The sequence below is a fragment of the Hemiscyllium ocellatum genome, chromosome 16 (genome assembly GCF_020745735.1).
Source record: "Hemiscyllium ocellatum isolate sHemOce1 chromosome 16, sHemOce1.pat.X.cur, whole genome shotgun sequence".
Classification (NCBI taxonomy): domain Eukaryota; kingdom Metazoa; phylum Chordata; class Chondrichthyes; order Orectolobiformes; family Hemiscylliidae; genus Hemiscyllium; species Hemiscyllium ocellatum.
The window spans coordinates 17529933-17547229 of record NC_083416.1 but is presented as its reverse complement, the minus strand read 5'-3'; the positions used below and the strand labels follow the sequence as shown (position 1 = coordinate 17547229).

Here is a 17297-nt window from a genome sequence, read left to right as displayed (position 1 = left end):
GCTGAACAGAACCTGTCTGCAACCCGGGACTGCCCGTTATGAATTTTAGAAATTCATTCTTGTCAAATGGCCATCGCTGTTCATATTGCTACCTCCCCCCTTTTCCCAGTTGCTTTTGAGAAGGTGGTGATGACTTGCTTTCTTGACCTGCTGCAGTCCATGTGCTGCTGATGCACCTGTTGTGCTGTTAGTAAGATCAGGTTTGTGAATGTTTAGGTGGAGGAAATAAGAAAAACCTTCCACTGATGGGAAGTTTGGTAACCAGAGCACACAAATGTGCAGCAAGGAAACAGACCATTCAGCACTCTTCTTCATGCTGGATGTTTATGCTCCACAACAGCCTCCCTCCATCTTTCTTCATCTCAACATATCCTTTTCACCTGTTCTCCCTTATTGAGTTTTCCTAGCTTTTACTTTTTGCATTTATTGTATTCACTGTTGACAAATGGGAGGTAGGGTGATAATTTTTTGACAGCGAGTTCATATAATCTAAGAGGGTGGTGGGACTTAAAAATGAAAATTAGAAGCATGAAAAGGAAAAAAAAATTGTCATGGGATAAAAACAAATGCAGCTATTGGAAAACATCATCAGAGAAACAGAACAGGCTCTATGAGCTGAATGGTCTCCTTCTGTGTCATATGATCCTATGAAAAACATATCTGCTTTGTTGTTGTGGTTTGTATCAGTTCAACAGTTGTTCTGTGACGACACCACCACAATGTGATCAACTGACTTTGTTTTGTGTCCACAGAAACCAACCAATCTTTCTCAAGAGGTCCAAGTGACCCCAGACCACCTTTGCCTTTACCAGTCAATAAAGGACGGCCAATTCCACCAGCACCACATGAACAGGTAGGGAAACAGTACACTATATTGATGATCATTCTCTTACATTTTTACATTTATTGTATTCACTGTTCACCCCAAATAGCAGCAGCACCAACCGTCTATCACCTGTTCCCAGTAGCTGGGTCACTCAAAAGATAATGGCCCAGATCTTATGGTAGTCAGAGGGTCAGAGACTGGACATACCTTGAAAGATGCACATCAGGACCTCTAGCAAGACTGATGCAATGATGTGAGGGAATTGCCTGGGAAATGTAAACCTCTGATAAACAATTACCATTCATCTGGAACCCTCTGAAAAGATCCCAGCTGCTCCTCTCAATTTGAGTACAAGACTTTGTAGGGTTCTGACTGACTTACCCAGATAGTTACACATGAAATATAAGAGAATTTAACACTACTTCTAACTCCTGGGTGGCCATTCTAATTACATAGCTTGCTATCCACATAAACATGCACCCCTGGCAACTCCACTCAGTTGTAACCCCACTACCAGACCTCCATTTTCTCCACAGACCTGACCCTGCCACAACCTTGGAGAACCCAATATCTACTTGCTACCTCATTCCTTATACCACCTTCCACCACACTCCCTCATTTACCACCCTATTCACTTGCCATCCTACCTCCTCAACCATGCGGGACTTTATCCCTTCATCGCCTCACTCAACCATCATTCTCATCAACCTGGACTCTATCCTTTCCCTTCACTGGCCATCATTACTTCCCACCCACCAGTCTGATCCTCATGCACCCATCACTCTGTCCCCTCCTTCACCCATTTGCCACCCTACAAACCCCACTCTGTATCCTGGTGCAATGAAAGGTGCTGTTAAAATGTAACTTCTTCCTTGTTTTCTCTTTTCACAGTCTCCTGATAAACACAACCTCGCAGGGGAGGGTCTCACCAATGGCTTTGACTGGGAGATTTGATCAGTGTTTTGCAAATGCCTTGTTTACCAGTTTATTGCTACCAAAGCCCTGTGAGTGGACAGTACTAGCAATAGCTTCATCAGCAATAGAGGAGGGAGTGACATTGCTTTCTGCTTAATTGTAAATGTCAGTAGTTACTGCTCATTTAATATACAGGGCTCATTTACATTTGGATCCACACACAACGTGCCAAAACACCATCCTGGGTGAACACCATCAGTCTGAAGCAAATAAGTGCAGGGAAATGGACCAACAGACCACTTTACTGTTGCAATTCTGTTGTTGTTGTGTCTTGAGTCTGTCTGTCTGATCATTTTTATAAACTCTCAGTTGCACAGTTTCTCAGATTGATTCTTGTGTTTCAGAGTTTGTCCAGGGAATGGTATGTGAGTGATATTGGTCGAACAGAAGCTGAAGCAGCTCTTCGAAACATTAATAAGGTAATGAGAGCTTCTGTTCCTTTAAGAAACATGAACATCAGCCTTAGCCATCGCAATTTATAAAATATTAGTCTTAACAAAAATCCTACCAGTTCCCTTCCAAACCACTCACCATTCTGACTTAGAAATACAGAGGAACCTTGATTATCCGGTCGACTTGGGCGGGGAGAATTTTGTTCGGATAATCGAACATTCGGATAATCAAATGCCGGATAATTGAGGTTCCTCTGTATATTGCTGTTCCTTCAGTGTCACCGGCTTAAAATCCTGGACTCACCTCTCTAACAGCATTGAGGCTTAATTGTGGTTTCAAATCTGGGATTCCGGGCATTATCTGGGTGTCTAGATTAATGGTCTCATGATATACCATTAGGCCATCGCTTCCCCTTTAATAGACAATTGTGTACTTTGTCAGTTGCTGGCATTCCAGAGCTGTCCGACGTGGTTAGAGTTATTTGCCAAGGTCAAGGCAGATAAAGGGAAATTTGTGCACTGTTTTGTAGACAGAGACCTGGGGACCATGGTGGTCAGTGTGGTGCAGAGGATGGACATCCTCCTTTCCCAGGATCAACAAAGAAGGCCACAATACTCAATCCTGCTAGCCGGGTTTGAGGATGTCACCCAGGTCTGTGTGATCTCAATCACCCAGAGGAACACCAGTCGTGTAGAAAGAAGGTTCATTACCTTCTCTGCTCAACTGGGATAAATGCCTTCATCATCTCCTTGCTCCCTCTCACTCACTGTGAGTTCACTACAGCACCCATTTCACGCCGAGGTGAGAGTTTCAATTCACTCCGCTCACACTACTCCAACAACATCTCCTGACACTTCCCACCCTCAGCCTCCCTCACTGCTAAACCTGCATGGCATCTGTGTTACATCCAACACCTAATCACCTTCCTGCCACCTACAGCAACACTAACACTGTGCCACCCACTTTCATTACACTCAATCCCTCCCTCTCTTTCATTCCAGGAGAAAACAGCCCACAACAAGAGCCATTCAGATTGATGAGGAAGGGTCCTGACCTTAATCTAACATGCTGGGACCCTCTGACTGAAGGGTGCTTCCCTGGTCTTGACTGAGGACTATTCCCCTCAGACTTTGACACAAGGCTGTTTGGTTGAAGCATGTAGAAATTTGCTGCTTATTTACTTAGCACGTGGTGTAGTTACAACATTGACATAGCAAGGTGTCCACACAGCAATGTGTTCAATGCTGACTGACCACTGCTATAACAAGGTGCACAAATCTTTTTCTGTACTAAAAGGCAAGGCAAGATAGAAGTGCTACGAGCATCCAAACAGACTCACAGTGAGTGAGCACTCAGACAGCAGCACTGAGATGCAGCCCGATCCAGTTTGATTTCAGTGCCTGCTTCTGCACTCATTAGAACAATATGCCAATGCATTCCAAAATGCAGCACTGAAAGACAGACCACATTGCAAGTGCCGGAGATGTGCCATGAGGGTACATAGAGACTTGTATGTAACCAATTGCCAACATATGTGGATAGGGGCTTGCGTATGTTTATCGCCTCCTGAGATGGTGGTGCCAAGTGTCCAAGATAGAAGTCCAGAGGAGCAAGTGGTGAGCTGGAGTTGCAGGTACCCACTCAGACTTTCATTTCAGGAATTCTCGGCATCTAAGTTCTGTCCAGTGGGTGGGAGAATGAGACTGTGCATATCAATAAGGTGAGCTTATACAACAATGAGGATGATAACGAGCGATCATCCATGTTAAAAGGACTTTGGTTGCTCACGAGAGAAAATCTTATCTCAACACCCAAGACTTGGTTTGAAAATACAATATTTTGGTTGAGAAGGGCCTCACTTCGCATCTCACTCAATGTTCCCAAATTCCTCACTATAGCCCACATGTGGTCACAGTCTCAAGGCACAGACCATTTAGGACTGAGATGTGGAAACATTTCTTCATTTAGAGGGTTGTAAACTTGTGGAATCCTCTAGTATAGAAGGTTCTGGAGAGCAAAACACTGAATATATTCAAGAAAGAGGTAGATAAGTCTTTAGATTCTAAAATCATCAAAGAGTGTGGGGAGAAAATGGGAATATGGCATTGAGAACAGCCGCGTTCATATTGAATGCAGATTGCCTTGAGGGGCTGAATAGTTTCTATATTCTATGTTTCACAGAGATTAGAATCCAATAAAAGATAAATGTTACAAGATATACAGATCAGTCCCGGATTGTTTGTGCTGAGTAGATGATGGATTATTGATAGTTAAGCAGTCATTTTCAAGATTATTGGCTTTACAGGTTAAGACCAGTAGACATAGGAGCAGAAGTTCATAATTCACCTTGTTTAAATTCAAAACCATACTTCTGAAGAAGAGTCACATCAGACTTACAACCTGAACTCTGTTTCTCTCTGCACAGTTGCTGCCAAATCTGCTGAGTTTCTGCATTTGTCATAAAAATGTAACTCACTCATTCCAGACTAACAGCATGGAAGATTGAGTAATGAATACCTGATATCTTGTTTTTAAAATATTGAACACAGGTCATTTTGCTTTAGCACGCTTTTCGTTAATGCTAGTTCGCTATAGCATGATTGACGAATTGAAGACACTTTTTCTTAAGCACAAACTTTGAAAGTCTGTATTGGTTATAATGCGATTCTGGCCCCATTCATTTAAATGGTGCTCCTAATATGCAATTTTCTTATAACATGGGATTGCACGAGAACAGAACTGCTATGTTATAGCAGAATCAACTGCATTCTTTTGCAGTTAATGCTTGCTCAATCTTGTGATATTATACAGCTCACTCATGTACTCTATTTTACAGGATGGTACTTTCTTAGTGAGAGACAGCTCACGTAGAAACAATGAGCAGCCCTATGTCCTGATGGTACTGTTTGGATACAAAGTATACAACATTCCAATCCGTTATCAGGAGACCACGGATGTATTCTTATTGGGAACAGGACTGAGAGGAAGGGAAGTAAGTTGAAAAGTTTCTTTTGTTCTCAGCGTACTATTCAATAACCTGATTAATTTCAATGTCCATGACTACTAATATGAGTACACATATTTCTTCAAATACTTATCTGATTTCCAATTGAAAGTCCTGACTAAATCAACTTTGTCACCACACTAAGTACATTCAAATTCATAACTCTTCATTGTGTAAAACATTCTCCTCACCTCTCCAACTACAATTTGTTCCCCCAGTTACTGATCTTTCAGCTATTGAAAATATATTGGCTGAGGCATTGCCATGAACAATCAGAGTTACCAAGCCAACCAATCAGCACCCTTTGTCCATGTTTAACAAACTATTGTGATTGTTTGAAGTTTGGCATTCTTGCACACGGTCCTGATCAGTGTGAAAGCAAACCTGCAGCGTCATGTTTCTGTTCTTGGTATTTTAAAAGAGGTTATTTCTGGAAACTCCATCAAAAATGGTCTCAGTTTTGAATTTGTCAATTAAATCTTCTCCCTACCTTTCTCTGCTCCTAGGCAAATAACTGCAACTTTTCCTTTCTGGCAATATATCCGAAGTCCCTCATCCCCAATACCATTTCCCCAGCTCTTCACATCCTTTCTAAAGTGTACCCAGAGAGGGAGACAGTAGTCCAACTGAGACTTAACGAATGATTTATTAGGATTAAAGATTAAAAAAGACTGCTTAAATCCAACTTAGTTCCTAAGTTTTTCCTTTTGCAATGCAGATGTGACAGTTAAACCTTTTGATTCTTTCCACAGAACTTCAGGTCGGTGACAGAGATTATTGAGTACCACTCACAGACACCACTTTTACTGATTGATGGTAAAGATCCTAGCGGAGTACACAGGAATCAGTGTGTGTTAACATATCCAGCTGGTCAATAAATACTGCAACTCGCTTTAGATGGACCTGAATTACAGGCAATTTGAAGTACAACCAGTAATGAACCTGTATAGTGATCCTTTATAGGGAAAGGAGAATCTGTATAGTCTTATGTGGGTCCCTTGATGTGCTCTGTATTATATTGTGGTCAAAATGTGACAAAGCCTATCTTACTGCTTTACTGACAGCTATCGATGATGGCATTCACCCCATCTTAGGATTAGATATTGGTCTCCAAACAAACTTGTCTGCTATCTGATTTCTCCTCCCAAACACATTGCCCCTTCTGTCCCATTGGTCCCACTGAACACACTGGTCACCACCTACCCCGAATACATTGACCCCCCCCTCCGAACACAGTGACTCCCCCGCCCCAAAAACACGGAACCTCCCTGGCGGAACACACTGTGCTCACCAAGCACACTGACTTCCCTAAAACACGATAACTCTTGTCAGCAGACTGTTCCCTCACTCCGAACACACCAACCCCTCCCCCTCCCCCAAACATTCTGATCCCACCTCAAATCCTCTGTACAGTCCCAGTTGAGACATGGTGACCCCTCCTGAACATACACCACCTCCCTCCCCTCCCCTGCCCCCCCCCCCCCCATTCCAAAATAAACTGAGCATCCCAGCCCTCCATGACACACTGACCACTCCGGAACACATTGCCCCCTTGAACACGTTGGTCTCTTCCCCCACTCCCGCACATATTTCTCTCTGGAAAGCATGAACTGGGTTAGATGGTAGTGTTTGGGAGAGATACATCCGCTTCATGAGCAGTTAAACTACAGTGGGTAGGCTAAGACTATGTTTACGTGACCGAATGCTTAACTTTTAACATTTGCCTTGACATTTTATTGTAAAAGGTACAGCTCTTACTTTTTATACATCAGGGGTCACAAGAATGTCACAATAAATAGAGCCACTCAGCATCTCAATATCAATCACAAAAGCATTTCAGCACAACTAGTTTTATCTAAAACATATTGCACTATAAATTTTATCTTAAGCAAATGCCTGCTCAGAGTGTTTTTTGATTAAAAAGACTAAATAAGCCAGGAGAATATTGCTTCAAGTATCAGTGTCCAGAATGTCACAGGGCAAACCAAGAGTCAACTTGATGTCACCGGAGTTGGCCTGAAGTACATATTACAAACAGACATTTGATGAAGCTTGTCACAATGGCTCACATTTCAATTCATCAAATAACAAATATTGTATTTGCAAGTTTATAAAAAACATAATTTTTTCAATCTTTCTCCCTGGTATTTTAATAATTGCAGTTGTCTATTACTCAGATCACTATACAAAGTTGGACTACCAGACCATTGTTGTGTACAAAATAATTCTGAGAATTATAATAAACAGTAATTTACTGTATTTCCACTGCCCTATGGATTTTCTCAGTATTGATATTCTACGAAACTTCAAAAGTAGGTCAATGATGTGAATTAGTTCTTGATCTTCAATGTCCCAAACTGACATGAAGGACTCTCCTTCTGAACCTCTCCCCTCATCCATGGCATGATAACCTTCAAGTTAAACCATGACCAGTGATCTCAGAGAACAGCTCTATGGTCTGGTATGACAATTGCAACTTCAACTTTACAATATAGGTATGCTATAACTTTATAATGTTCACATAAAACATGGTGTAGTTTTGTTTCTTAGGCACCTTTCTTTCAAATTCATTGATGGGATGGAGTGTTGTTGGCTGGGTCAGCATTTATTGCCAATCTCTAGTTGGCTTTGAGAAGGTGGAGGTGAGTTACCTTCTTAAATGGCTGCAGTCTATGTACAATGCCATTCGTGAGGGTATTCCAGAATTCCATTCCAGAGGGACTCCAGGAATGGAATACATTTCCAAGTCTGGATGGTGAGGGGAGCTTGTAGCTGGTGGTGTTCCAATGCATCTATTCCCCTTGTCCTTTTAGATGGTAGGCATGTGGGTTTGGAAGGTGCTGTCTAAGGAGTCTGGGTGATCTTGGAGATGGTATGTATTGCTCCAATGGAGTGTCGATGGTAAATGGAGTGGATGAGGTACTAGTTGAATGGGCCACTGTGTCCTGGATGGTGTCAAACTTCTTGAGTATTGTTGGAGCTGTACTCATCCAGGTATTCAAACACACTCCTAGCTCATGTCAGATGGTGGTCAGACTTTGGGAGTCATGAGGTGAGTTCCTCACTGTAGGATCTTTAGCTACTGACATACTGTTCTAGCCACAGTATTTATATGACTAGTCCAGTTCAGTTTCTGGTCAATGGTAATGCCCCAGGATGTTGGTAGTAGGGTAATTCAGCGATTGCAATACCATTGAACACTGATGGATAATGGTTAGATTTTCTGTTTTTGGAGGTGATCATTGCTGACACTTGCATGCACAAGTGTCACTTGGCCATTTAAGAGAGAAAGGATTTGCTGTATTTGAACATGGATTGCTTCAATATCTTGAGGAACAAAAATGTAGGTTACTGGAAAAGCTCAGTAAGTCTGGTGGCATCTGTGTAGAGAAATCAGAATTAACATTGAGTTCAGTGACCCTTCCCCAGAACTAGTGATAGCTAGGAAAAGTTTGGTTTATATGTAGAAGATAGGGTTGGGGCGGGGTGTGGGTTGGTGGGGGTTGGGGGTGGCATGGTGGAGGTGGGTGGGGGGGTGGTGGTGGATAAGCAGTAAATATTTGAGGATTTGTGAATTGTACTCAATATTGGGTGTAGTCATCAGTAAACATCCCATTATAATGGAAAGTCATTGATGAAGCAGCTGAAGATGGCTGGGCCTAGGACACTATCCTGAGGAACTCCTGCAGAGATATCCTGGAGCTGAGATGACTGACCACCAACAACCACAACCATCTTCCTATGTACTGGGAACAACAAGATTAACAACGTGACAATATAAACCGCCAGAGAATGTATATTCCAGTCACATAAATTAAATGACTACATAATACATACAAAGATCACCTCTTCATGTCTATTTGTCTGTGCTTTTGCTTATTTTAGTATCTCAATGCATTTTGTGTTTTTAATTTCAGGTTTACAGATTCCGTCTAAAACTGGGACTGTAGGGTTAGGACGTGTTTGCTTGTGAAATACAATTCTGTAAATAAATATGTAAGTGTAAAAAGATTAACTCAAATTTGTTCCTTCTCCGACTGGTTTTCTGAAATGAACAGGGCCTCAGTAATCCTACTGATTAATTGCTGGAATGTCATGGTCTCCTTTGTCAACGTCCTTTGAACAGTGTTAACTAAAATCTTTGCTGTAGCACCTGGGCCATCATCCACGTGAATATGGCCATAATGTACCTCTCCCTTTGATGCAGTAATGTGAGCCACATGATGTCAATTCCCCTAATGATGAGCTGAAAATGTGTTGCTGGTTAAAGCACAGCAGGTTAGGCAGCATCCAAGGAACAGGAAATTCAACGTTTCGAGCCAGAGCCCTTCATCAGGAAGGGCTCTGGCCCGAAACGTCGAATTTCCTGTTCCTTGGATGCTGCCTAACCTGCTGTGCTTTAACCAGCAACACATTTTCAGCTCTGATCTCCAGCATCTGCAGACCTCACCTTTTTTTCCCCTAATGATGAGTAAAGTCAATGAACAGCACAGGGTGTGTTAGCCACAAGCAAACATTTAGAAGAGAAAACAGCAGAAGTTTCATTGTGCTCACCATGACTATTTTCAGAGACAAGCCAAATTCTCTGCTGTGCTTGACAGTACAATATTAGGAGAAAGTGAGGACTGCAGATGCTGGAGATCAGAGTTGAGAATGTGGTACTGAAAAAGCACAGCAAGTCAGGCAGCAGCCGAGGAGCAGGAGAATTGACATTTTGGGCAAAAGCCCTTAGCAGGAATGAAATACAATATTAACCTCCTGTTGAAGTAAATTGAAAAATATGGTAAAGAATCATCTTTAAGATACTGAAGATGGTCTGACACTTAGTAGTGTGCTGTGGGCTTGAATTATACAGGTAGACATTTACTAATCAGATTCTACAGAACACCTCCCTCTTGTGTAATATTCCAAACCAGATTGGGTCACGGAGACAGAGAGCTTGATAAATATTGCATGAATGTTTTGATGTAGGGTCAACATTACCATTTTATTTAAGCATAGTAAAACTATTATTATGATCGCAGCTAATGATAATTTTGGAAACATCAGAAACCAGAATGGAACCAGATAGGTCAAAAGTTTAATTTTTACCATTATCTTGTTGGTTAACCATTGAAATATACTACATGGGATCAAAAATGTCTCTTAACAAAAGAACACAAGTTTATTGCACAAGCAGAAGAAAAAGCTAGATATATGTAAGATATTTTACTAAGATACTAACATAAACAGCAACAAAAGGTTTCATAAAGCAAAAAAAAACCTGCAGATACTGGGCATCTGAAACAAAAACAGAAGTTGCTGGCAAAACTCAGTAGATCTGGCAGCAACTATGGGGAAAAAAGCAGAGTTTTGAGTTAATGTTTCGGTGACTCTTCATTGGAAGAAAACGTTTCAACCTGTTTCCCACCAATGTCTTTTAAAGTTTCTCCATCCCAGAAAAATATCACTGCTCTCTCAACTCTTTCATTTCCTTCCCTAACATGATCTTTCCAGTTGTCCTACTTGGACTGGTGGCCTAACCTCAGCTTGGAGTCTTAACAAACTAAAACCCTTCTTCTGGAGTAACTTCTTCTGAACCATAAACCTATCTTCTAAATTGAACTCCTGGTTGTTCTGAACTGAAGTCAAAATAAAGCTAGTGACCTTTGGTCTGTTTTCCCTCTGTCATAAGCTTAAGAAAATAGACATTCCATCAATTAACAAGACGATATCTTGCTAGGCACTTTAACTGAATCACAGGCTTTTAGTCAAATGATGAGTCACATCACTATTCCAAGTGACTTTCTGGTCTTTAGGAATACAGCTACTATTATAAAATCATCTGCTTTTGTTTGAAAAAATCAAATTCCAAATGATATTAACATTTAATGCATGTTTATCACTAATATAGGTTAAGTTTCCACCTCTCCTTCAAGGCTGCTGGAGAGGACCATCTCCAAGTCAGTAATGTGAGCTTGCATTAATCATGTAATCTCAATTATGTAAAAGCATCGTCACATTAATCCTTTACATTGTAGTTTTTTTTAATTCAGCTCCATGGCCCACCTTTGAAGCCAGTTCTTTTTAGATGAATTGGTAATTCTTTCGAATAGATTTTTTTAAGAATTCTCTGATATTATCATGAGGTATCAATCATGGGACTCTTGGGGGCAGCATGGTGACTTAGCGGTTAGCACTGCTGCCTCACAGCACCAGGGACCTGGGTTCAATTCAAACCTTGGGTGACTGTCTGCGTGGAGTTTGTAAGTTCTCCGTGTCTGCGGTAGTTTCCTCTGTGTGCTCTAGTTTCCTCCCACAATCACAAAGATGTACAGATTAGGTGAACTGGCCATGTGAAATTGCCCATAGTGTTCAGGGATGTGTAGGTTAGGTGCATTAGTCAGAAGTAAAATATAGGATAGGGGAGTGGGTCTGGGTGGGTTACTGTTCAGGCAGTCGGTGTGGACTTCTCAGGCTGAAGGGCCTATTTCAAAATGGTAGGGATTCTATTATTGTCTCTGAGTGTCAATGCTGTAGATTAAAGAAGTCCCATTCTAGAGACTAAAGTACATGAATCAGGCTGGCACACCACAGCAGTACAGACAGTCAGGCTACTCTGTCAGAATTGGTCTTTCAATGAAACATTAAACTGAAGCTTCAGTTATTCTCACAAGTGGACCTAAAAGATCGCCTGATATTATTTAAAAGAAGAACAAAAGAGTTCTGCTGGATCAATACTTACTCCTAAACCATTACAACAAAAATAAGTTATCTGTTTTTAACATATTCTCTGTGGCACAAGTTAGCTGTGTTCACATTGGCGACCTTGTTTCTGACATCACAACATTCTCTGCACCTCAAATAGTACTTCATTGGCTGTTAGGTGCTCTGGGTCATCTTGTGATGATGAGAAAGTGTTTTGTAAATGGAATATTCTTGTGTCTGTGCCTTGATGATATGATTGTTGTTGGTATACATTGATGTTATAGAATCCTATAGCATGGAGACAGGCACTTCGGCTCAAACTGGTCTATGCTGACAAAAATGTCCATCCATGCTAATCCCATTTCTCTGCACTTGGCCCATATCCTTCTAAACTTTTCCTGTCTATAAGAACATAAGCATTAGGAGCAGGAATAGGCCATCTGACCCTACAAGCCTGCTCTGCCATTCAACAAGATCTTCTAGTGGCCTCAGCTCCACTTACCTACCCTCTCACTATAACCTTTATTTCCTTGACTGTTCAAAAAATATCTGTCTTCGCTTTAAAAACATTCAATGAGGAAGCCTCAACTACATCACTGGGCATGGAATTCTATAGATTCACAAACCTTTGTGTGAAGATGTTCCTTGTCAATTTGGTCCCTCTAATTTTAAGGCTATGCCCTCTTGTCCTAGTTTCACCTGCCAGTGGAAATATCTTCTCTATGTCTATCTTACCTATTCCCTTCATAATTTGTTCGAGTTCTTTGATGAAGTGACCAGGAAGATTGAGGGCAGGGCAGTAGACATAGTCCATCGGGGCCAAGAGATTTATCAATTTTAAGTCCTTTTAGCTTTTCTAGCACCTTCTCTTTTGTAATGGCAACCATACTCAACTCAGTCCCCTAACTCCCTTTAATTGTTGGGATATTACTCATGTCTTCCACTATGAAGACTGATGCAAGGTACTTGTTAAGTTCTCCTGCTATTTCCTTATCTCCCATCACTAGGCTTTCAGCATCAGTTTGAAGTGCCCCAATGTCTACTTTTGCCTGTCGTTTGTTTCTTATGTATTGAAAGAAACTTTTTCTATCATTTCTAATATTACTGGCTAGCCTACCTTCATATTTGATCCTCTTCTTCCTTATTTCTCTCTTTGTTATCCTCTGTTTTTGTAGCCTTCCCACTGCTCTTGGCCACTTCATAGGATCTCTCTTTTTCTTTAATAGATTTCCTGACTTCCTTTGTCAGCCGTGGCTGTCTAATCCTTCCCCAGATAATCTTTCTTTTCTTGGGATGAACCTCTGTACAGTGTCTTCAATTATACCCACAAACTCCTGTCATTTTTGCTCTACTGTCTTGCCCGCTAAGCTCTGCTTCCAGTCTAATTTCGTCAGTTCCTCTCATGCCCTCATAATTATTTTTATTTAACTGTAAGACCATTGCATCCGATTTTGCCTTCTCTCTTTCAAACTGCGGACTGAACTCTACCATATTATGATCGCTGCTTCCTAAGTGTTCCCTTACTTTAAGATTTTTATAAAGTCTGTTTCATTACACAGCACTAGGTCCAGAATAGCCTGCTCCCTTGTGGGCTCCATGACAAGCTGTTCCAAAAAGCCATCCTGTCAGCATTCCATGAATTCCCTTTCTTTGGATCCACTGGCAACTTTATTTACCCAGTCCACCATTGAAGTCTCCCATGATCATCGTGACCTTGACTTTCTGACATGCCTTCTCTATTTCCTGGTATATGTTGTTCCCCTGGTCCTGACCACTGTTAGGAGGTCTGTACATAACTCTCATCATGGTTTTTTTGCCTTTGTGGTTCCTCAATTCCACCCACACAGACTCCACATCATCCGACGCTATGTCATTCACTGCCATAGATTTAATTTTGTTCTTAACTAACAAGGCAACCCCACCCCCTCTGCCCACCTCCCTGTCTTTTCGATAAGTTGAAAATCCTTGGATGTTTAACTGCCAGTCCTGACCCTCCCTGTAACCACGTCTCTGTGATGCCTACCACATCATAATGATTCACGATGATCTGTACCATTAGTTCATCTGCTTTGTTACGAATGCTACGAGCATTCAGGTAAAGTGCCTTAATGCTAACTTTCTTATCATTAGAGATATTGGAAGTCATAAGATGTCATAAGTTATCCTTCCTTTTTGCTGCATTCCCAGTCTGCCTCAAGTTTAAATCCGCCTGTGCATATGCTATCCTGTTGCTTATCTTTCCATTTAATTCCATAGTCCCTGTCGCTTTCACTTTCCCTTACCCCCAACTCAGAAGTTTAAAGTCCTACTGACCACCCTATTTATCCTCTTCGCTAGACCATTGGTACCTGATCGGTTCGAGACCGTCCCAATGGTACAGATTCCCCGGTTCCAAAACTGATGCCAATGCCCCATGAAGTGGAATCCCTCTTCCCACATCAATCCCTTAGCCACATGTTTACTTCCCTAATTTTCTTATCCCTATGCCAATTGGCACATGGGCATTATGACCGTTGAGGACCTGGACTTCAATTTCCTTCCTAGTGCTTGATAATCCCCAAACAGGTCCTCCACCCTAGCTTTGCCATGTTGTTAGTCCCAACGTGGACCACAACTGGATCCTCCCCCTCCCGCTCCAATATCCTTTCAAGCCGGTCGGAGATGTCCGCACCCTGGCACCAGGCAGGCCACACCCCATGCGAGACTCCCGATTCGGCTTGCAAAGGATACTATCTGTCCCCCTAATTATAGAATCCCCTATAATGTCTTTTTGCTCCCCCCCTCTTGAATGGCCAGCTGGCTCATCCCGTCCAGAGACCTTTTCCTCATCCGTACAGGGAGCAAGAATCTCATACCTGTTGGACAAGGTCAAGGTTTGAGGCGCCGGCACTCCTGAACTCAGGTTCCCCCTACCTGCCTCACTTACAGTCACATTCTGATGTCCCTGATCACTAACTGAATGTGAATTACTTAATCGCCCAGGTGTGTCTGCCTCCTGAAACAAAGCGTCCAGGTAACTCTCCCCCTCCCAGATGTGCCGCAGTGTTTGAAGCGCAGATTCCAGATCATCAACTCTGATCCGGAGTTCTTCCAGCCATCAACACTTGCTGCAGATGTGATCAGCCAGCTCCCACATCATACAGCTACAGCACATCACCTGCCCAGCCATCTCTGCTTAGTTAATTACTTTATTACCTTGTACAGGTTTGAGTTAAAATACTTTCTGATACCTCTCTGCTGTAGTCTTTTTCGAAAAAATTAATAGATAAACCAAAAAAGTAAATTTTTAAACAATCACTGATAAAGAAATAGAAAATACTTACATTAACAAACCAGAGTCTCGGGTTTAGCCGCCTTCCTGATTTATGTACTCACTGCTTTCCTTCTCGGCTGCCCCTCTGGTCGTCGTCACTTCCCCCTGTTGCTCCCGCTCCTTCTGTGAAGAAAAAAAACACCGCTGCCCGCTACCGGCAAGTAATTTTAAAACAAACTGTCTTTACCTTAGCTGCAGTCTTCCCGGTTTGTTTAACCTCAGCTGCTGCTCACACTCAAAATGACCGTTGGCATCGAAAGGTGAGTATTTATACTTACTGCTTTCCTTCCCAGCTGCCCTTCTGGTTGTCGTCACTTCCCCCACAGTTCAAAAATGTGCAGGTTAGGTGAACTGGCCATGCTAAATTGCCCATAGTGTTAGGTGAAGGGATAAATATAGGGGAATGGGTCTGGGTGGGTTGCGCTTCGGCGGGTCGATGTGGACTTTAATTTAGATTACTTACAGTGTGGAAACAGGCCCTTCGGCCCAAGTCCACACTGACCCGCCGAAGCACAATCCACCCATACCCCTACATTTACCCTTACCTAACACTACAGGCAATTTAGCATGGCCAATTCACCTGACCCGCACTTCTTTGGATAGTGGGAGGAAACCGGAGCACCCGGAGGAAACCCACGCAGACACAGGGAGTACGTGCAAACTCCACACAGTCAGTTGCCTGAGGCGGGAAATGAACCCGGGTCTCTGGCGCTGTGAGGCAGCAGTGCTAACCACTGTGCCACCGTGCCGCGAAGGGCCTATTTCCACACTGTAAGTAATATAATCTAATATGGTGAGTAGTGATGAGAATCCATCATATAATAGGGCGAACAGTGATGAGCATCCATCATATAATAGGGTGAGCAGTGATATTGAGAGTATTGAGAATCCATCATATAATAGGATGAGCAGTGATGAGAAGCCATCATATAACATGGTGAGCAGTGATGAGAATCCATCATATGATACGTTGAGCAGTGATGAGAATCTTCGGGTGAAAAATGAGGTCTGCACATGCTGGAGATCACAGCTGAAAATGTGCTGCTGGTTAAAGCACAGCAGGCTAGGCAGCATCCAAGGAACAGAAAATTCGACATTTCGGGCATAAGCCCTTCATCAGGAATGAGGAGAGTGTGCCAAGAGGTCAGGAAGAAGCAGGTTAGGAGGGCGGTGCTGAGTTGAGGGAACTGACTGAGACAAGGTGGGGGAGGGGAAATGAGGAAACTGGAGAAATCTGAGTTCATTCCTTGTGGTTGGAGGGTTCCCAGGCGGAAGATGAGGCACTCCTCCTCCATTATTGGTTATTCCCAATTCCTTCATCTCCGCCGCATCTGCTCCCAGGAGGACCAGTTCCAACACCGCACAGCCCAGATGGCCTCCTTCTTCAAGGAACGCAGATTCCCCCCAGACGTGATCGACGATGCCCTCCACCGCATCTCCTCCACTTCCCGCTCCTCCGCCCTTGAGCCATGCTCCTCCAACCGCCACGAAGACAGAACCCCACTGGTTCTCACCTACCACCCCACCAACCTCCGTATACAACGTATCATCCGCCGTCATTTCCGCCACCTCCAAACGGACCCCACCACCAGGGATATATTTCCCTCCCCTCCCCTATCAGCGTTCCGCAAAGACCACTCCCTTCGTGACTCCCTCGTCAGGTCCACACACCCCACCAATCCAACCTCCACTCCCGGCACCTTCCCCTGCAACCGCAGGAAATGTAAAACTTGCGCCCACACCGCCTCCCTCACTTCCCTCCAAGGCCCCAAGGGATCCTTCCATATCTGCCACAAGTTCACCTGTACCTCCACACACATCATCTATTGCATCCGCTGCACCCGATGTGGCCTCCTCTATATTGGGGAGACGGGCCGCTTACTTGCGGAACGCTTCAGAGAACACCTCAGGGACGCCCGGACCAACCAACCCAACCACCCCGTGGCTCAACACTTTAACTCTCCCTCCCACTCCACCAAGGACATGCAGGTCCTTGGACTCCTCCACCGGCAGAACATAACAACACGACAGCTGGAGGAGGAGCGCCTCATCTTCCGCCTGGGAACCCTCCAACCACAAGGAATGAACTCAGATTTCTC

The 17297-nt window shown here is 43.1% G+C and overlaps 1 protein-coding gene across 1 annotated transcript in view; it reads left to right on the top strand.

The window, feature by feature from the left end:
* The window catches only part of lcp2a (lymphocyte cytosolic protein 2a), a 174026-nt gene extending 166696 nt beyond the window's left edge, over positions 1–7330 (top strand). Inside the window, exons 19-22 of the mRNA XM_060837487.1 lie at positions 753–853; positions 2146–2220; positions 5031–5186; positions 5951–7330. Of these exons, the coding sequence (XP_060693470.1) occupies positions 753–853; positions 2146–2220; positions 5031–5186; positions 5951–6076 (458 nt within the window). The 3' untranslated portion in view covers positions 6077–7330. The remainder of the gene's footprint in view (positions 1–752; positions 854–2145; positions 2221–5030; positions 5187–5950) is intronic.
* Positions 7331–17297: the final 9967 nt, after the last annotated feature.